This window comes from Daphnia pulicaria, chromosome 3 (genome assembly GCF_021234035.1).
Source record: "Daphnia pulicaria isolate SC F1-1A chromosome 3, SC_F0-13Bv2, whole genome shotgun sequence".
Classification (NCBI taxonomy): Eukaryota; Metazoa; Arthropoda; class Branchiopoda; order Diplostraca; family Daphniidae; genus Daphnia; species Daphnia pulicaria.
The window spans coordinates 6,622,572-6,641,228 of record NC_060915.1 but is presented as its reverse complement, the minus strand read 5'-3'; the positions used below and the strand labels follow the sequence as shown (position 1 = coordinate 6,641,228).

At 36.9% G+C, this 18,657-nt stretch overlaps 6 protein-coding genes across 13 annotated transcripts; 4 read left to right on the top strand and 2 right to left on the bottom strand.

The window, feature by feature from the left end:
• The first annotated feature begins 35 nt into the window (after nucleotides 1-35).
• Nucleotides 36-1,301, top strand: LOC124328894 (ubiquitin carboxyl-terminal hydrolase 47-like). Its single transcript, XM_046787738.1, has 4 exons — nucleotides 36-589; nucleotides 662-881; nucleotides 951-1,038; nucleotides 1,109-1,301. The coding sequence occupies exons 1-4, from the start codon at nucleotides 106-108 to the stop codon at nucleotides 1,139-1,141; spliced, it is 825 nt and encodes a 274-aa protein (XP_046643694.1). The 5' UTR covers nucleotides 36-105; the 3' UTR covers nucleotides 1,142-1,301.
• Nucleotides 1,302-1,989: 688 nt separating this feature from the next.
• Nucleotides 1,990-3,817, bottom strand: LOC124328877 (GPI mannosyltransferase 2-like). 2 transcript variants are annotated; one of them, XM_046787710.1, is made up of 5 exons: nucleotides 3,778-3,817; nucleotides 3,589-3,677; nucleotides 2,418-3,520; nucleotides 2,297-2,340; nucleotides 1,990-2,237 (listed from the first exon to the last, which is right to left on the bottom strand). In XM_046787710.1, the coding sequence occupies exons 2-5, from the start codon at nucleotides 3,644-3,646 to the stop codon at nucleotides 2,063-2,065; spliced, it is 1,380 nt and encodes a 459-aa protein (XP_046643666.1). In that variant the 5' UTR covers nucleotides 3,647-3,677; nucleotides 3,778-3,817; the 3' UTR covers nucleotides 1,990-2,062. The 2 variants fall into 2 exon arrangements, with proteins under 2 accessions (XP_046643666.1, XP_046643665.1); XM_046787709.1 differs by lacking the exon at nucleotides 3,778-3,817 and having other exon boundaries at nucleotides 2,418-3,521; nucleotides 3,579-3,677.
• A 66-nt stretch (nucleotides 3,818-3,883) lies between these two features.
• On the top strand, nucleotides 3,884-9,319 carry LOC124328861 (nardilysin-like). Of its 3 annotated transcripts, none has more exons than XM_046787678.1 (17): nucleotides 3,884-3,982; nucleotides 4,080-4,152; nucleotides 4,283-4,541; nucleotides 4,625-5,069; nucleotides 5,140-5,308; nucleotides 5,368-5,753; nucleotides 5,820-5,941; nucleotides 6,012-6,351; nucleotides 6,433-6,562; nucleotides 6,640-6,907; nucleotides 6,969-7,119; nucleotides 7,188-7,321; nucleotides 7,383-7,764; nucleotides 7,839-7,975; nucleotides 8,647-8,854; nucleotides 8,916-9,017; nucleotides 9,087-9,319. In XM_046787678.1, exons 3-17 carry the CDS (start codon nucleotides 4,324-4,326, stop codon nucleotides 9,267-9,269), a joined length of 3,375 nt encoding a protein of 1,124 aa, XP_046643634.1. In that variant the 5' UTR covers nucleotides 3,884-3,982; nucleotides 4,080-4,152; nucleotides 4,283-4,323; the 3' UTR covers nucleotides 9,270-9,319. The 3 variants fall into 3 exon arrangements, with proteins under 3 accessions (XP_046643634.1, XP_046643632.1, XP_046643633.1); XM_046787676.1 differs by having other exon boundaries at nucleotides 4,219-4,541; XM_046787677.1 differs by having other exon boundaries at nucleotides 3,891-3,982; nucleotides 4,042-4,152; nucleotides 4,219-4,541.
• A 170-nt stretch (nucleotides 9,320-9,489) lies between these two features.
• LOC124328885 (NAD-dependent protein deacetylase sirtuin-2-like) lies at nucleotides 9,490-12,205 on the top strand. Of its 5 annotated transcripts, none has more exons than XM_046787723.1 (10): nucleotides 9,490-9,626; nucleotides 10,354-10,526; nucleotides 10,591-10,687; nucleotides 10,754-10,960; nucleotides 11,034-11,064; nucleotides 11,140-11,264; nucleotides 11,349-11,538; nucleotides 11,608-11,711; nucleotides 11,782-11,864; nucleotides 11,926-12,205. In XM_046787723.1, exons 2-10 carry the CDS (start codon nucleotides 10,449-10,451, stop codon nucleotides 12,001-12,003), a joined length of 993 nt encoding a protein of 330 aa, XP_046643679.1. In that variant the 5' UTR covers nucleotides 9,490-9,626; nucleotides 10,354-10,448; the 3' UTR covers nucleotides 12,004-12,205. The 5 variants fall into 5 exon arrangements, with proteins under 5 accessions (XP_046643679.1, XP_046643681.1, XP_046643678.1 ...); XM_046787725.1 differs by lacking the exon at nucleotides 9,490-9,626 and adding an exon at nucleotides 9,847-9,927; XM_046787722.1 differs by lacking the exon at nucleotides 9,490-9,626 and adding an exon at nucleotides 9,960-10,134.
• Nucleotides 12,206-12,802: 597 nt separating this feature from the next.
• On the top strand, nucleotides 12,803-15,315 carry LOC124328869 (transcriptional protein SWT1-like). Its single transcript, XM_046787695.1, has 6 exons — nucleotides 12,803-14,059; nucleotides 14,131-14,451; nucleotides 14,520-14,605; nucleotides 14,686-14,829; nucleotides 14,896-15,066; nucleotides 15,134-15,315. The coding sequence occupies exons 1-6, from the start codon at nucleotides 12,959-12,961 to the stop codon at nucleotides 15,210-15,212; spliced, it is 1,902 nt and encodes a 633-aa protein (XP_046643651.1). The 5' UTR covers nucleotides 12,803-12,958; the 3' UTR covers nucleotides 15,213-15,315.
• LOC124328866 (ATP-binding cassette sub-family F member 1-like) lies at nucleotides 15,254-18,571 on the bottom strand. The gene is made up of 5 exons (XM_046787687.1): nucleotides 17,131-18,571; nucleotides 16,869-17,073; nucleotides 16,538-16,802; nucleotides 15,880-16,474; nucleotides 15,254-15,818 (listed from the first exon to the last, which is right to left on the bottom strand). The coding sequence occupies exons 1-5, from the start codon at nucleotides 18,381-18,383 to the stop codon at nucleotides 15,332-15,334; spliced, it is 2,805 nt and encodes a 934-aa protein (XP_046643643.1). The 5' UTR covers nucleotides 18,384-18,571; the 3' UTR covers nucleotides 15,254-15,331.
• Nucleotides 18,572-18,657: the final 86 nt, after the last annotated feature.

The following is an 18,657-nucleotide window of genomic DNA, read 5'->3' as shown; positions in this document are numbered from 1 at the left end:
GACCATCGTACAGGAGAAACATGTCCGGCCATCGGAAAAAAGTGTCATAACTGCGGCGCCAATAACCATTTCTCCCCATGCTGCCCGAAGAAACCGACGCGACGTATGCAAGAAGAAGAAGAGAGCCAGCAAGCTGTAGAAGAGCAAGAAAGGAATACGTGCCGCATCCAGTTGTACTGTCATCATCCAAAACGCGGTCGCGTTGATTTACCTTTCAAACTTCACAAAGAAGTGACTCTACGTCAGGCCGTTTCAATGGCATATGAGCAGATTGGCGATCTATCCGATATTGGTGTGCCACTCAGCCGGCGTTGGCTAGTCAAGTATAACGAGGTTTACGACAGTGTAAAATGTAGCTGGGATCATCGAATGGGTGAAACCGTCAATTATATATTTGACGGTGTCAAATCTTCCTACAAGTTTGACTTGCTCTTGGAAATTATTCCTGAAGGCCAAACTTTCCAAGTTTATTCCAGTCTGAATGCCAAGATTTTTATGGTGGATGTGGATGCAAGAGAGTATCACTCACCTGTGTCCATTCGTATGCCTTTCAGTAGCTCTGTCCAAGATCTGAAGCTCAGCATGAAATGTAAGTTTATACTGTATGACCTTACTTGTTTTTACTGTTTCTTAGCATAACTGGAAACTTTTTTGTTTTCAGCTACGATGAACATTGCCGAAGATCCAGATCATATCCACCTGGTCACCATACGTAACTCTAATGAGCTACATAGATTGACCCAAAAAGAACGTAGTTTAAGGAGCGAAGGCTTCCAAAGGGCAGAAAAAGTCTACGCCACCGTGTTTGCCTCCAGTGATGAAAACAAATTCCTATCGTTGTGCAAACCACGCCTGTATGATCTGATCGACCTGATTGAAAAGTATGCCTTTTTTATATTTTATTAATTTTATTATCTACACAACAATTAATTCTTCTTTCGCGGATTCAGTTTGGATAAAGCTAAGCAAATTGTGAAACAGCGCAAATTACAGAGTAGTTCGCTTTATGCTAAATCGAAAACTGTCGAGGGATCTTTGGTAAGTCGTATAGTTTATTTGTTTTCCTGTTTTTAAGATATGGTCTAACAATGTTTTTGCAATTTTACAGAAAGCAAGATTGCTTAGTCAAAAATGGAAATAATGTTTGGAATTTCACCTTTGCCATGTGCTGTAAAGCAATTTTCCTTTCTTAACCTCTTCCCCTGCTCTTTTTCGCTTCGCTCTCATCAAACAAAAAACTTTCTTCTCAAACAATCAGCCTTACGTGGAAAAGTAATAATAAACCAAATTATTTGTCACGATAAATTTTGTTTACTTTGTTTTCGTTTTATAATCCTGATAAAATCAGGAGTTAATCACTTAACTACTAACGATTAACTCTCTATAACATATCTATTTTTAAGACAAGCTACTTTTGTCGAAATTCCGCATATAATTTTTGTCCTGAACCACTAAACGTAAAAGTCAAAAGTAGAGATTCTTATTTTCCCCTTAATTTTGATTTATTGATTTATTTATGTATCGTCGGGACAAATTTTTAGATGATGCAATCATGTGGATTACATCATTTCTGAACATACAACCAATCGACAAGATCACAAGAATTACCATGGGCTAATGCAGTAATGGGCTCATTAATGGGGAACATAAATGGGGATTTTAAAACAATAGCCACCTAGGAATAGTTTATCGAACTTAAACCACTCCAGCTTCCATTTTCTTGACTGATACCGATCCCGCTAGCTTCAGGTAAAGCGATCAATTGGTAGGTGAAATTCAACTGGGATTGGAGTAAGTTGATAATTTTTAACACTTTTACGGTTTGATCATTGCTCCATAATAATAAGGATCAGTCAGCTGTATTTCAATTAAAGGTTGACAGAATATCGCAACTAATAATTTTCTATTTGTTTTCGAGGTTGATTAGAACTAATTGCGATTGGCACGGTAGAAGAAGGTTCGCATTCTAATCTTTTTCGCTGGCACATACTGTCGTTTTTTAGAAATCAGCACAAAAAACATAGGTGTTAAATGATCATTCTCTACGCAATAAGTTTATTATTTAAGTCCAAGGAAGGTGATTTACAAACATGACAGTTCCAATAACCACGTATGACAAACAATAGAAACGTACACATTTTCCTGCAGTGGAAAGATTTTTCTGTCGAAGCGGGTTCCATTGTTCCATTAAGTTCCGTTTGCTAGCCAATTTTCCATCCATCATCCAAGTCATCATCCTACGTGGTTAATGATCGTGTAATTGAATTTATTAATCTTTTTAAAATTATTAACTGACCAGTAGACTGCTGGACATGACGACCCAATCAAACGAGTGGAGATCTAAATAAATGTTGAGATAATGAATTATTTGTTTCCAGTTTCTGAAATTCGGAATTTGCTTTTGTTTAAGGTTATACCTGAACATGAGCGAAGAAAAAAGTGAAAAGGCCCAGAAATATGGAATGAGCGGCAAACACACCGGCAGCAGGACGGAAAATGGGATGACTTATTTGTGATCGGCCACTTGTGAATGAATTGTAACGCGACACAATGTGAAAGTTTTGTTTGACATACATCAGTGAATAAAGAAAGACCAGACATAGAATGGGCGCAGCCAGGAGAAAATTTGGTAGTTGTTTCCACTCAAAATAGCGTAAGAATCCTACATTCCAATATTGGGATTGGATAACCGAATATGAAAAAGGAATGCTCTGTTCGCACCACTGTGGGATTCTTTCTCCACGAACAGTAAAATTTCTGTCCACCAAGTAATTGTGAATAACCGTTGGAAGACGATGAGGTTTGTGGAAACAAAAAAGTGTAAAAGCATAGTACTGATAACAGAGAAATGGAAAAACAGTTATTATGACTGAAATTACTATTTTGGCAACTAAAGTTGGCACACCTTTCCATTTGGTACTGAAGGTTTTCTTTACAGCAAAATAAAGCAAAAATCCAATGTTTACAAGACCATTAGATCTAGTGAGACCTGAACCAGCAAAGAAAATGCTAGCTGTAAGAAACTTGTACTCAATGCAGTTGTAAATACCACCAAAAGTAAGGGCACTAAAGAGGGATTCAGAATAGGGCGCCAAGAAAAATATGGTTGCAGGTGAAATGCAAAATAGTTTCCATGTTTGAAGGGCAAAATTTGAGTTATTAAACAACTTATCCGTAATCAAGAATAAAAAATATGCAGCAATTATAAAACAAACAGTATTTATAATAATACTGCCAAGTAATGTGGAATTCCAGTAAGTTAGTGTGTGGCAACTAAGGAATGAAAGACAAACTGATGTGAAACGTAAAAGAAGGGGATAAGCAGGGAAGAATGCAAGGCAATTTTCATGGGTGTAACCTAGAGTTGAAATATGGAGAAAATATTGCCCGTCCCAGCGTGCAAATCCACCCAATGTGTAGTCTACAATTGTATCTAACAATGTAGAGTTGGTAGGAAGAAGCTTGTAAGGGGATTGAAATCCATCTGATTGATGGTCAGGTATGAGATGGTTGAAAATAACCTACAAGAAGAATTAATAATTTATAGAATGCAAATAAAAAAGAGAATACTAAATCACCTGTAGAAACACCAATAGCAAACGAATGTACAGCATAAGTTTAATAAATGGAATATCGTGGAGTACATTTTTGTTTACTTTTGAACCAAGCGCTGACATCTTTATATTGAAGATTGCCAATTTGCGATGTGACATGGAATAAATTAGACATTTTTTTAAATTACTAATTGTACAAAAAGAGAATGCAAATTTTTATTAAAAAATTCTTAATTGTTAAAAATTGTTATAGTTGACGTTTGAAATGTTTTTATAAAAATTAATTGTTTGGAAGGTGTTGCAGTTCTTTGACGTCACACGTGGACACCGAACAGACGAAAAGCGATCTGAAGGTCTGAAGTAGAACAGTGAAATTGTTTTCGAAAGTGTAATTTGATACACCATGGTTACATTTATTGTTCAATAAAGTAAGTTTCAAATTTATTTGTCAATATTTTAACTCAGGTGGGCTAAGTAATAATATCAGTTGCATTTGCGTTCTTAAATTTGTTTACTTGAAACTAGATCATTACACTGCCGTCGTTAACTCCTGTCTAGACGTTCTGATTATTGATCAAGGAATATATTTTGCTTTTTGGTATGTATTACTGAATTTGTTATAAGACATGATTGAATAGTGAATTAATTGTGTATGTATTTTTAGGTGGGAAAAGCTCCAATTGGCAGAGAAACCCCTTATATGAAAATAAATTATTTTGTTTTCACAGCTATTCATCAAATTTTAAGCCAGCCAATAAAATACTTCTGCATGTCTGCTAGTTCAGGCAAAAGGAAAGTGAAGAATCTAAGGATTTCTAAAGTATCACTTCCATCCGCTCCATCATTAGCTAGGAAAAGAAAGTTTTCTAACTTAACACAAACCCCAGTTCAAATGGATAAATTGGAAACAGAGAAAAAATTGTGTATCGGCAAAGTTATTTACTTGCCTAACCCTGTGAAATCACAAAATGACAAAAAGGAATATAGGTCAGTATAATGTCATATTTTTTACTACATCAAAATGTGAATTTCCCATGCCTTCAAGAAATAACGCAATATCATTTTCTTAGAGTGCTTCAGCTGACCAATGGAATGAGAGTATTATTGATTTCTGATCCCAACATTAGTGAAACTGAGCCAGATATTGAATCATCAAAGGGAGTTGATAACATGGCTTACAGTTCAGCTGGAGAAGAAGATTCCGAAGACGAGGGTGAAGAAGAAGAGGTTGACGAAGAATGCGAAGAAGAAGAAGGAGGGAGTGAAAGCGAAACAGACGAAGAATCTGAAATGGACCCAGACTCGACAGAATCGAATGGTGTCGATAGTGGTTCAACACGGAAGTCGAAACAAATCAAAGAAGGAGAACGTATGGCAGCTGCTGCATTATGCGTTAACATTGGCAGTTTCTCTGATCCTCCAGATTTACCTGGATTGGCACATTTCCTCGAACACATGGTTTTCATGGGTAGCAGTAAATATCCAGAGGAGAATGCTTTTGATGAATTTCTGAAGGTATTAAAATTTTTATTAATAAATTAAATTAAATGCCATTGGATAACAAAATTCCCGTTTGACATGGTAGACATATGGTGGAGGTTCCAATGCTTCAACGGATTACGAGACTACTACTTTTGAATTCGAAATTCACCAGCGTTATTTCCACCAGGCTTTAGAGATATTTGCTGAATTTTTTGCTTCACCTTTACTGTTACCAAACAGCATGAAACGCGAAAAAGAGGCGATTGACAGCGGTACTTTATTGTGTTTTATTTCACTTGTGCAGTTCTCCCTCATATTTTTATGTTAATAGAGTTTCAGATGGCTTTACCCTCAGACTCATGTCGAAAGCAGCAGCTATTCGCTAGTCTAGCAAAAGACGGACATCCCATGTCCAACTTCACTTGGGGAAACTCATCTACACTTAACTTAGCTGGGGATCCGGATGGCACGGAACTAAATCGTCGTCTTCGCTTGTTCTGGCAAGAACATTATACAGCAAATCGAATGACTTTGGTCTTACAATCAAAACACGAATTAAATCAGTTAGAGGAATGGGCGGTATCCATCTTTCAAGGAATCCCTTCTACAAATAGCCAGCCTGCCTGTCCACCAAACTTTAAGGATTTAGGTTTCCCTTTTGATACTCCACGTTTTAAACGCGTATTGAAGGTAGTCCCAGTGAAAGATGTACATCAGGTTTGTAGCAGTTAATTTATCAATTAAATTTGATTTAAAATAAGTGGCTGTATTCACTTTTCTCAGGTTTGTTTGTCGTGGGCATTACCTTCTCAATTGGAAAATTATCGGATCAAACCACTGGGCTATTTATCGTGGCTTATTGGACATGAAGGTCGAGGCAGCTTGTTGGCATATTTACGACGCAAGTAAGAATTTAAAAAATCACGGTAAAATTAATTAATTAATCCATGCTGAACTGAAATTTGAAATCGACAGGGTTTGGGCCTTAGACCTGGCTAGTGGAAATGATGAAAGCGGTTCTGACCACAACTCGACCTACGCATTGTTTAGCATCAATATTAGTTTGACAGAACGAGGCATGGCAGAAATCGAGCAGGTTATAGCTGCAGTTTTTCAGTATATACACATGTTGAGGAACCAAGGACCTGAAGAACGGATCTGGCGGGAAATTCAAACTATCGAAGATCTTAGTTTCCGTTACGCAGAGGACAGCCCCCCAGTTGAAAATGTGGAAACGTTAAGCGAACACATGCACAAATATGCTCCTATCGATTATATTACTGGAGACGCACTCATATTCGATTACAAAAGTGATGTATGTTAGTATAGAAGTATTTTAGCATAATTTTTAATTCCATTGCGGTGCACATTTTCAATTACGATTAAATTTTATTAGGTAATTTCTGAATGTATGAACGCTCTACGAATGGATAATGTCAATATCATGATATTATCTAAAGATTTCGAAAACGCGGATGTTTGCTGCGACATTGAACCTTGGTTTCAAACCCGCTACGAAGCAAAAGGTAACCAATTTAACTAATTTACATATTCTAATGATGTCTAAGTAATCTAATTTTCACAAAATAATCTATTCTTACAGACATTCCTGATGACTGGAAGCAAATTTGGTCTCGAGCATTGGAGGGCGAGTTGCCGTTCGCTATTCCAGAACCAAATCCATTCTTGGCTTCTGATTTTTCACTTTTTGAACCTTCTTCCATTGCTGCATCAATTTCCGTTCCTACCAAGATTCACTGCACAGAAGAAGGGTTCTCCTTGTGGTACCGCCCAGACAGTAAATTCCGCATACCAAAAGCAGTTTTGAACTTTTATCTCGTGACGCCCTTATCTACTGATTGTGTTCGAAAGTACGAAATGATAAAAACTAACATTTTACTCTATATTAATTTATTACTTCTTAATTTATAGCGCTGTTCTTTTAGAGATATTAGCCAAAATACTCAAGCATCAATTAATGGAAAAAGTGTATGATGCATTAGTAGCTCAGTTGGAACTAGCTATTCATCACTATGACAGAGGTCTAGTCATAAAAGTTTCCGGATTCAATCACAAACTTCATGTGAGAATAATAGCAAGCTATGAAAACACTGTAATTGTTGCTCTTATTAATTCTTCTTTTTTTTTTAGTTGCTGATCAGTGCAATTGTAGAACAGTTTGTTAGATTTGAACAAGACGTTGTAGATGAGGTTTTCGAAGCCTTACGAGAACAGCAAGAAAAGGCATACAAAAATTTTTGTATCAAGCCTTCTAAGCTCATTACGTAAACACTTTGTTCTTTCTTTAGAAAATTACCTACCATTTCTAATTCTTTTTTTTTACAGGGATGCACGCTTAACTTTGCTGCACACCTCTCATTGGTCGGTGTTAGAAAAGTCAGAAGAAGTGAAGGATTTGACTTTAGATGATCTGAAGCTCTTTTCAACTCGGCTTAAAGCGAGTTTCAATTTAGAGTGTCTTGTTCAGGGAAATTATTCGAATGAACAAGCTTTGGAAGTGGCTCTCAGTTTCAAAAGAAATCTACAGGCGAATGGACGATTAAGCGATGGCGCTTTATCACCGATTAGAATATGTCAAGTACCGTTGGGCAATAAATGCTGTCGACTGGCTAGTTTCCATCCCACAGATTCTAATTCCGTGGTTGTTAACTACTATCAAGTAGGACCCACGAATATGCATCAGACCGCGATCATGGAAATCATCGTCGTATGTCACCATATAAGACTATTTTGTTGTAACACATTTTTTATTTGTGTTTATTTATTTGTTGTATGAAACAGAATCTCATGGAGGAGCCAGTGTTTGACATTCTTCGGACCCGCGAACAACTAGGATACAACGTATATGCCACTCTTCGGAATACTTTCGGTGTTTTAGGGTTTTCTGTTACCGTCGATTTTCAGGCTGACAAGTTCAGGTACAGTACTATAAATTTAATGAACTACCGCAGTACCTTTATTTCGTTATATTATCATTTTCTATTTTAACGAGGGATCGTCTCGTGAATTTCGAAATGTCATATTTTATATTCCATTCCCATCGCAAAGAAATTGTATCAAGTTACGTGTCATTATCGTTTGGGAGACGGGACTACGAGGCCAACGCGTTGCGTGCGTGTAGGCCGGTTAGGGGACTAGAGCGACATGCTCGGTGGGAGGTTGAATCAATTCAAGGACATTATTTGGCCGCCAAACTCTCTTGCCAAGGGGTAGCGAGGAGTCGAGCTGATATGGAGGTCAGACCAGCTCCACTTGAAGGCCAGTCGTCGACGGCTAGGTTTGCAGAGAGACTGAGAGTCATTGAACAACGGGGGAAGTTCCGTATGCAGGTCACTACACGGAGAGTCCTACTTACTGGGTCGACAGAAACTAGTCCAACCACCCTAGAATCTAGCACACATAAAATAGTTTGAAGGCTAAGGCCGAGAGAAGCCTCTCTTATCCGCCTTATCGATCCGTCATTGACTATCTGCTCTTGCAAAACGTACTGTTGTTGCATTTAACTGTGATTATATTTTAGGCATACAAATTTATTTGGACGATTCATATTAATAGGAATGTGTATTTGTATAATTATCTCTCTTCACAGTGCCTCACATGTGGATGCCAGGATAGAAGCATTTTTAAACCAATTCAACCTCAACTTGGAAGCTATGACCGAAACCGAATTACAAACCCGTGTGCAATCCCTAATAAAATTAAAGCAGGTTCCAGATGTGTCACTTGACGAGGAGGTTTCACGTAACTGGAACGAAATCCTTAACGAAGAATATCTCTTTGATCGTTTACAGCAAGAGGTTCATTAGTTATAAAGTCAAAATATAACTGTTATACACATTTTTGGTTATTTCACATTAGATTGAACATTTGCCGCTAGTCAGCTTAGATGAAATCCGATCTTTCTTCCAGCTGTGCGGTTTACCGTTGAAAGATTCTCAGCGAAGAAAATTATCGATGCAGGTAAATCCTTAGAAAGCGAATAATTCCTCTTCTTATTTACGACTTATGTGTTTGTATATTGGTTCACAGGTCATTGGTAACGATAAGAAAAATGTCAGTCAGAATCCAAAAGACGAGAAGATTAAATTACGTTTCCTGGCTGAGAATGACTTGAATTGTAGCTTTATTGAAGATTTAAATGAGCTAAGGCAAACTGCGATGATTTTCCCACCATTGAAGACTTTTAATGGTCTACCAACTACCGCCAAGTAAACGCGTGATTCAACAATTTTAAGCCAATAAATGGGTACTAAAACCTTGAATCATGATTTTTGTTGTAAATTTTTTTGATAATTTTACTGTTACATTTATTTGCCTTACATGCTGACGGTTCCCATTAGTTAATAAGATGACCGTTACCTATTGAACTTTACGTATGTTCAATGTTTGCTTGTGTGTTTTGGAACTCCTAGACGATTAGAAATGCTAAGGTGAAATCTGCGGACGATTTGTAAATTTTCGCTAGGATTAGGTCCATAGGAAGATATTTAACTTAAAGAAAATTTTAATGTAAGGGAAGACATACATGATTTTTACGGTGACACTACTCGGACCAAGCAACGCATTCAGGTTAGTAGATTTAAGATTTTTTCATAATCTTCTTATATTATGACGACAGTCATGAGTAAATTAATCAGTTTTAGGTTTTTATTTAACAATAGTAATATCGACTACCAATACTAATATCGACTGGTAAACTCTTATGCAAAAGACAGCGTCAGGACAATCGCGGTTCATCAACTTAATTTGTTTTTATTGATTTGATCATGATCAGCATGTCCATAAGAAGTTTATTTAGTTTTTTTTAAAAACCTCACATCTCTATCTCAGCTCAGGAGAGAATCCGCTGGCGAAAGGGAAAATAGTTCAAGTATAAATGGATAGATGGCTGTCTATTTTAATGTTGGTCAATGACTCCATGTGTTGTGTCCTGTCAAGCTTGGATTTTGTGCAAAACGGAAAACAATCGTAGACAAGCAATTCTATATTTAACAAATAATAATAAAAAATAGCTGGTACATTTCATCCTACCGTATTTCAAATTTTTTATTCCAAACAACATTTTAGATGTCGAAAGGTACATTTGATAGTTTTCAGCGAATCGTCTGTAACTTGTGTTACGAAATTAAAATATTGATATGAACACCAAAGAAAAGGCAGTGGTCTAGTATGGCATTGAAAGAACTGATAAAACAAGCAATATGTATTTGGTCTTGTTATCTGTAGTTAATATCATGAGCTTGAAAGAAACTAGCATTGCACAAGATTAAGTATTTAATTTCTTTTTTTCTTACAGATTCAAATCTTACGACCAAAGATAAGACAGTCAAAGGGAAAGGATGTACTAATGATAACCACCAGAGACTATCTGCTGGAGTAGAAGACAAAGAAATGGATAACTTACGTAAATGGTTCTCTGACAAACTGGCTCTAGGACTTGGAAACAAGGATTTAATGGAAAAACCGAAGGTAAAAAAAAAAAATGAACAAATATTTAAAGTGGAGATTAAACAGGGAAAAAACTGTTTTTTAGGTTCTCCGTACTTTGGACTTAGATGGAATTGTTGACTATATCAAAAGTGGAAATGTAAAAAATATCATTACAATGGCAGGGGCAGGCATTTCAACTTGTAATATAATGGCTATTCATTTTTTAACTTACACTAAAAATTATTTATAATGAAATGTGTTTGCAGCTGCTGGCATTCCTGACTTCCGTAGCCCAACAAGTGGCCTTTACAGCAAGCTGTGTGGATTTGATTTACCCTATCCTGAAGCTATATTTGAAATTGAATATTTCAGAAAACATCCAGAGCCTTTTTTTGCTATGGCAAAAGAACTCTACCCCAAAACATTTGAACCTACTCCATGCCATTATTTTCTTAGATTACTTAACAAAAAAGGTTGTAAAAAGAAATGGTTTGTTTTTCAGATTATATTTTACCATATTAACATTTTAAATTTATTCATTTTTAGGACTCCTATTGAGACATTATACTCAAAATGTGTAAGGACTCTTGTAATTATTTTAATCGCGCATGTTTTGCATTTAAATAATCACAACGCACGTGTATATTTTCAGTGATGCCTTAGAAAGAGTTGCTGGGATTCCTGCAGAAAAATTAGTTGAAGCTCACGGTACGCTCCACACATCACGCTGTATCAATCCTGAATGTCGTAAGGAATACGACCGAAAATGGATGACAGGTAAACAAAATGTCATGTATTTCGAAGGCTTTATTTCCATATAATTTTTCATGAAAACTCACAAATCAATTTTCGTTTTGGTAGAAAAAATTCTTTCTGATGTTGTGCCTCGCTGTGAACAATGTAAAGCTGTTGTAAAGCCAGATGCAGTGTTTTTTGGCGAACCGCTTCCTGAACGCTTTCGATTGGTGGAAGAAGATTTTCCGAATTGTGATCTACTGATTATATTAGGAACTTCACTAGTTGTTCAGCCCTTTGCATCTCTTGTCGATCGGTATAAACAAACGTCGCACGTGTTCTATGGTCAGTATTGATTCTAACTTAATGTTTGAATTATTTTTAGTGTTCCGCCTAGATGCCCGCGTCTTCTGATAAATTTCGAGGAAGCGGGAAATGAAGACCCTGTTATGGTTGTTCTTGGTTTCAGTTGTGGGTTGCAGTTTCATGGTGAGTCAATTGATTGATTGGTTATCATTATCATGCAAGATATTTTATTCTTTATTATGATAAATTTTAGGAGCTGACAATTTCCGTGACGTTGCTTGGCTTGGTGATTGTGACGAAGGATGCTTTCTATTTGCAGAAAAACTTGGTTGGAAGGTATTTAAGTGATAACTTTTTTTTTTACTTTATCCTAAATCAAATTTTTTTTTTCTCGAAGGATGAACTAAATTCATTGATTGAAAATGGATGTGAAAGCGAAGATTCGGTAGAAACAGGTGCTACTGAAAGTACCTAATAATAGACGCGGCATTAATAGTCTCGCAACAAAAGACTTATAAACGTCTCGTGAAAGTATCAAATTTGTTTTGTGTTGAATATGCTTACGACTTACTTGCGAGAATCTCACGCCCTTAAAATGAGTAGTTAAAATTGAAAATTCCAATGCTTTACAGAGTGTTCAATCCTATATATCCGATTAAAGAATAGTTGATCTTAAAGTGTTTTCTGCTATCATTTATAAGTTAAAACTTTTCATTTGCTACATTTCCAGTTTTCCAATCATTCCATTCATATACAAACAAATCGATAGGAAACACTTAAATGATTTTATCAATTATTTTAATCAACAGTGTAAAAATTACATTTTATCGATTGACGATAGAAAGAAATTCGGCGAGAAAAGAAAACCAACGATCTCTTCCAGGACCCAGATCCCAGTGTCTCCCTTTCCCCCCCTGCGCCCTGGCCAGAGCTATAGAATACTATAGCTATGGTATTCTATAGCTATATTCTATATGATATTATATTGATATTATGTTGATATGATATTCTGATATTATTCTATGTTATTCCATTCTTAGCTAGTATTCTATAGCTCTGGCCCTGGCCCCTCAATGGTGGGCTAGGGCCAAAATTAAAACGCAAATATTTTATAAGTTACAAATTTTATTAAAGGGTGCTTAGAAGACTTAAAACATTTGATCAAGTTGGATTGATTAATTTCTTTATAAAACTGTTAAAAAAGGCGCTAAAAATAGCTTGAGCTTGAGTAATGAGTAGTCCATGATAGCGGTAGGCTGGCAGCACTGTAAAGAGCTACAGAGTACAGACGAACAAAACCAAAATAGAGAAACGAAAACACAAGTTTCTACGCTTCCCACATAAGCTTAGCTGTTTACATGTTATATACAGTAGTATTCTTTTATTACGATTTTTAATGGGACACTTGTTTGGGAAAATTGTTTTACGGTATGGGCAAGGAAAAGAATTCGAAGGAAGGTAATCCACCGAAAATCAAGGATAAATCAATCGTTCAGAAGAAGAAAAAGTTGAAAACTACGGCTACGTTATTGAATAATAACGGATCTAATTCGGATGGCCTTAGAAGTCTCATCTCTTCAGAAAGGCCATCACCCTCCAAACAGCAGAAATGTGTAACTTCTTCTCAACACAAATCAAGATCTCCTAAGTTCCACCACAATAGTGAACCACAGAAAACTCCTGAAAATCTAAATGAGAAGCCTTCTACTTCCAGCACCGGCGAAGATGTAATGGATTGGGAACCTATAACAGAGAAAGAAGTAATTGATACTCTCCATGAAATTCGAAGGGATTTTACTACTAGAACCACTTTTCATCCTATTGCCAGCCCATCTGAAAAATTCTCGTCAATTACTAGTGCTAGTGCTGCTCTTCATGTTGTTATTGATACAAATATTTTCCTGTTACATTTGCCTATTGTGCAAATGTTGGTAGAAAAGGAAGAGTTTTGTTCAAAAGTTCAGATCTTGGTGCCATGGATGGTTTTGCAAGAACTAGATTTCATGAAAACCAACAGAGAGAATAAAGTGAAACTGGAAATTATGGCCAGGAAAGCCGGAACATTCATCTTTGAGCAAATCAGCAAAAAGAATGCTTTCTTTAGAACTCAAACTCTCGAAGAGTTCAAAAGTTGCATAAATCTACTGCCAGATGAGAATGCTGATGACAAAATCCTTCAATGGTGTTTGTACCTTAAAAAAGAAATTGGGTCAGATATCACTCTTTTGTCAAATGACATACTATTTTGTGCCAAAGCATCTGCCAATGGAATTCAACCATTCCAATCAGATAATTTTATCCAACAGCTACCTCTACACATTGTTCAGAAACCACCTTGTGTGTCACCCCTAATCCCAAATAATTGTGTGAGTGTGACAGATTTAAAGCCTATTCCTGAAGTCTCTTCAAGCCAAACACCTTCGACACCAAACCATCAGGCTTATCAGGAGTGTTTCAAAGAAAAGGAATTGATCTGTGCCACCACATTTTTGCAGCAGTTTGAAAAATCTATTGTTGATTCTTTTAGTCAGGTAAAAAAAAATATTTTGGCGTGTTTTTTTTATGATTATGAGACATCACTTGAATATTTTATATTTTATAGATAATTGAGTTTGAGATGAAACACGTCTACGAAGACATTTGGCTCCAGGTTATTATTGTGAAACCTCCATGGAAACTTGCAGATATTTTTCGCTGCGTGGAAAAACATTGGATAGCTGTTTTTGGATACGTCTATCCTAGAGACATGCGCGAGAAAATGGAACATCTCTCTAACTTGTGGAAACGGTTCAGAGCACAAAATGTTTTAGAGAAGAAGGACCGTGAAACTATTGCACAATCGGGCATTTGTATATTGCAATTGATCCAAAGAACAAGAAAGCAGTTTTACTATTCTCTGGAGAAGGCTATTGAAGGAATTAAGGTAAGAACCTTAATTTTTTCAAGACTAGTTGTAGAAATGTAATCTTTTTTCCACCTTTGCCGCCGTAGAATTTATCAAATCACAACGCAGACCTTGACGATGTTTTCATTTTGGATCTGTTTACTCGCCTGTGGGATCGATTCAACTTTATTTGGTAAACAAAGAAATTCGTTACCTGTTTCGTAACAAATAGGGAATTACTTGACTGTTTTTCTCTCTTCGTTTGTTTAAAAGCGGAACTTTGGCTGATGCGGTTGGCCTACCTCATCATGGTCTGCAATATATACCCGGCGCATGTACCCCTTCACTCCAAGAAGCAACAAATGGATTTCGGATGTTAATGCCCTTACTATGTAGTATGGAGAGCGCCATGTTAAGGTCAGGTTCTCTTTTTTTAATAAGCCTTTTTTTCTCCTTCTTTAACTCAGAGGTTCTTACATGCAGGTTTTTCCAAAATAGCAACGGTTCTTCTGTCGCAAAAGAAAACAGTTCGCTAGAGATATCAAATTGCCTTATTTTATCCACGAGTGAGCTAGGATTAGAACTAAAGAAAACAACTACGCCAACTTACTTGAGTCGCGCCTTGACGCGTTTTGCATCAAATGCACAGCACAGGTGAAACGTTGTAAAGCATTTTTTTTTTAAATAAAAACATTAAATTTTATTTTATGTTTGTTTGCAGGGAGAAGATGGAAATAGGATTGGATCAACTACGAGTTTATATTCAAGTTTTGCATTCCATTTCTTTCAAATTTCAATAAGCGCCTTAAATTTATATAGAAAATTCAAGTCAATATTCTTGTACATTTCTCTTTTATGTTTATTCTCAATCCAGCGAGCAGATTACACGAAGTCAAAATCTGATGTTAGTGCTCAATTTTTACAAGTTTTCATTTGCCAGTTTCGCTGCAACGCTAGGATTGTTGATGACTTCTCCTAGACTGTCGAGTAATTCCCTTCGGTAATCGTCAAATCCACCTTCAATTTCGTTAATCGTCTGGTCTTCAATGACCCAGAGTTGACAATTCGTTTCACGAATCAACCGTTCGTCGTGAGAGACGATGATGACGCCACCTTTGTAGTCGTTCATGGCTTCGGCCAGAGCGTCGATAGATTCGATGTCCAAATTATTTGTCGGTTCATCCAAAATCAACACATCCGGAGCATTCAAGCAGAGCTCCGCTAGGGCGACACGGGCCTTTTGACCTCCAGAGAGATCCATGTTTTTAATGGTGTGAGCATGAGAGGCCAATCCAAAGGAACCCAATTGCTTTCGGGCTTTTTCATAAGGCAAATTGAATAATCGCATCAAATACTCGGCTGGGGTTTCCTCGGCAGTCAAGTGTTCTCCGGAATGCTGGTCAAATCTGTGAAAATATTTCCGATCAATAATGCATTTCTTAAATAAACAAGCGTGCAGCTAATTACCTTCCGATTCGCAATCGATGATTTTTCCTTTGCTCTCCTTGTTGAGGTGACAACTCGCCGACCAAGAGTTTCAAGAATGTAGATTTTCCAACACCATTAGGACCAACAATAGCTACTCGAGACTCCATGTCGATACCAAAATCACAAGTTTTAAACAGTGGCCTATGTGCATCATAGCCAAAAGTGACGTTATGAATTCCCAAAACAGGTGGCTGCAATGGCGGAGGTTCAGGGAAACGAAATTTGACAACATATTCCCTAGGTCTCTGCATCAGCTCAACGGGGCCAGTGGAGTCATCTTCATTCTTCTGTAGCTTGGCTCTATTTTTCTCTTGCTTTTTCGTTAAAGCCTCTTTTTGTTTCTTCTCGGCGGCCTTCTTCGACTGACCCTGGGATTTCAGTTCCTTCAGCCTCTTCTCTTGCTTTTCATAATCTTTGATTTGCTCCTTTCGTTTCTGCAAGTGCATTTTCTTAAACATGGAATAGTTTCCTTTATAGTAGAAGAGTTTTTCCATGTCCAAGTGAATAATATCTGTACAGACATTATCTAAGAAAGACTGGTCGTGAGATACGATGAGCAAGGTTTTCTTCCAACCTGTTCAAAATCGAATGATGAATTACTGATGGCCTTGTTGCATGATAGCTAACTGACTATTACCTTGAAGATAATTGTCTAACCAAATAACAGCATTCAAATCCAAATGATTGGTAGGTTCATCCAACATGAGAAGAGTAGGCTCCAAATATAGTGCTCGTCCAAGGGAAACACGCATCCGCCAACCACCGCTGAAGTTTTTGGTGGGCCGGTTCTGCATCTCAGCAGTGAACCCAAGACCTGCCAAAATTCGTCGAGCTTTGGGTTCAGCTGCATCAGCACCAATGGCCCTTAATTCTTCATACACTTGATTTAATCGTTCAGTGACCTATAAAAAGTTTAAATGTGGGTTAGAAAAACTGTAATAGCGAACTATTTAATGAAAAAAAAGTACCTTCAGATTTCCCTTGCGTTGTTCTTTTTCAAGCTTTTCAGCTTCTTCAAGTAATGTTGTTCTCTTGATATCAGCTTTTAGAATAGCCTGTACTGCAGGAGTGTCATCTGCAACTACTTCTTGCTCACATAACAGAACATCAATAGAAGGAGGAATCTGCAGAGCTCTAGAAACTATATGACGCAACAGGGTCGTTTTTCCATGACTGTAAAACAAACATTAGTTATTTATGGCAAAGAAAATTTATAAATAAATGACTTACCCATTAGGCCCAACAAGTCCGTATCTTCTGCCCTGAGCAATGAGCAGGCTAGCATTTGAAAATAAACTCTTTCCTTTGGCTGATATGCTAAAGTTTTCAACTTTGATGTCAACAGCATTCTCCAACTGGGCCAACTTCTTGTCAGATTGTTGAACTTGAGAGATGGTGAAATTGTCTCCCAACTCACTGTGCCCCAGACCTCCTTTACGGGTGATGACATCCATTTGTTTGTCATATTCCATCTGTTTCTTTAGTTTCTTCTTATCTTTGTGAGATAGTTTCACTTTTTCTTCTTGCTTCTTTTCAGGTTGTTTTTCATTATCACTGTTTTCATCAGAATTACTTATGTTGTCTTGATCTTCTTTCACTGCTAGTTCTTCCATCTTCAGTTCTAGCTGTTTTTCTTCAACATCTTCTGTTTTAGCAGATTTCTTCTGTTTGGATTTACTCTTAGATTTTTTTTTAGAATCTTCGACAATAGAAATTTCTTCTTCCATTTTCACTTCTACTTGACTTGCTTGGGGTTGCTCACTGGAAGAATCTTCATCATTGTTACTACTTTCTTTTTCTGCTGTTTTTTTCTTAGATTTTTTATTTTTGCTTTTAGATTTTGGACCCAGATCTTCAACATCACTAGCATTATCTTCACTTTTTTGTTGAATTTCCATAAATTTGTTGTTAGAAGACTCTTCATCATCACTGTCTTCTTTTGCATTCTTTTTCTTATTACTCTTTTTATTTTTTTCTTGAGTTTTGGGTTTTACTTCTTCCTCATCTTCATCGTCATCTTCTGGAACTTTCTTCTGTTCATTGGAAGAGTCCTCACCTTCGCTGTTCTCAAAATTTGCCTTCTTTTTCTTTGCTTTAACTTTGCTTTTAGTTTTGGGCTTGACATCTTCATAATCATCAGCTTTGATATTTTTTAGATCAATAACAGCTTGTGCATCTTGATCACTGTTCCAGCCATCATCATCTTTTTTGCCTTTACCTTTTTTTTTGCCAGCAGCTTTGGCAGGCTGAACAGGAGCTTCTGTTTTAGATGGCTTAGGCAGTGTTGGACCCTCATCATCACTTGGTTCAAGATCAGCTTTTAGGCTTCTCATTTTCTTACTTTTGGATTTTGCTGGCACCTTGGTTTCTTCTTGGTCAGTCCCAGTTTTTTTCCCACTTTTCGCAGCCTTAATCGGGTCAACCACGTCGTCATCACTGGGCCAGTCGTCAGTTTTCTTACCTTTTCCTTTCTTAGGAGGCATTTTAATTTATAAAGTTTTATCTAACTTGATGATTAACAGGAAAATTTTTAATTTTAATACAAATTAAATAAAAACCGCAACAACTTCTTTTTTAACAAGTCACTTTCTACTTCTGTCGGCAAGGGTATGCTGCTGAGCATATGGTCTAACTTCAGAGTGCAGACTAGTTTCGGACAACTTGATCGTTGTGCCGATCTTGTCTCTTACCGCTTCATAATAGAGCACCTTCTGACCCGGGAAAAGAAGAGTCAGAAACGCAGTTTTTGAAAATTCA